General features: G+C 65.0%; 1 protein-coding gene across 1 annotated transcript in view; it reads right to left on the reverse strand.

Moving 5' to 3' along the window:
- The window catches only part of DACH1 (dachshund family transcription factor 1), a 387,153-nt gene extending 386,525 nt beyond the window's left edge, over positions 1–628 (reverse strand). Inside the window, exon 1 of the mRNA XM_006913781.1 lies at positions 181–628. Within this exon, the coding sequence (XP_006913843.1) occupies positions 181–461 (281 nt within the window). The 5' untranslated portion in view covers positions 462–628. The remainder of the gene's footprint in view (positions 1–180) is intronic.
- Between the last annotated feature and the right edge of the window lie 6 nt (positions 629–634).

Raw genomic sequence — 634 nt, forward strand, 5'->3', positions numbered from 1 at the left:
GCTGGATGAGGTGCCAATTTCACAGGTCGGGAGCGGCTGGCGAGCCCCGAGGACAGGGAGCAGAGGGCCGCGTTCGCCGGGGCGCGTGGAGCGAGCAGCGCCGGGAGAGGAGCGAGGGGAAGGGTGAGGAGGCGCGTGGGAAGGGAGCCCGGGGGGCGGAGGCCGCCCCCCACTCTTTACCTTGCGTTGGTGCAGTCATTGTAGAGGGTCTCGAAGTCCTTCCTGGAGATGAGTTTGCAGCGGTTCACTCCGGGCTGGATGGCGCCCAGTCCCCTCAGGATGCGAACCTGCTCCACGTTGCACACCACCGGCGTGATCTCCAGCCGCTTCAGCTTGGTGTAGACCGTGTGCAAGCCCCCCACCAAGTGCTTCAGAAACAGGTCGAAAGCCTGGGGCAGGCAGATCAGCTCGCAGCCCTCTACCGTGAAGGAAGCCACTTTGGCCCCCCTCAGATCCACCATTTTGCACTCATTATTCTGGGGGGTGTTTTCCACGGGGGACGGGGTCGAGTACACGGGTTTCCCGGGGAGGGGGCCGCAGCTGCTGCTGCTGCTGCTGCTGCTGCTACTGCTGCTGCTGCTGCTGCTACTGCTGCTGCTGCTGCTGCTGTTGCTGCTGCCCGCGCTCGCGTTGA

Source organism: Pteropus alecto, unplaced genomic scaffold, assembly GCF_000325575.1.
Source record: "Pteropus alecto unplaced genomic scaffold, ASM32557v1 scaffold72, whole genome shotgun sequence".
Lineage (NCBI taxonomy): Eukaryota > Metazoa > Chordata > Mammalia > Chiroptera > Pteropodidae > Pteropus > Pteropus alecto.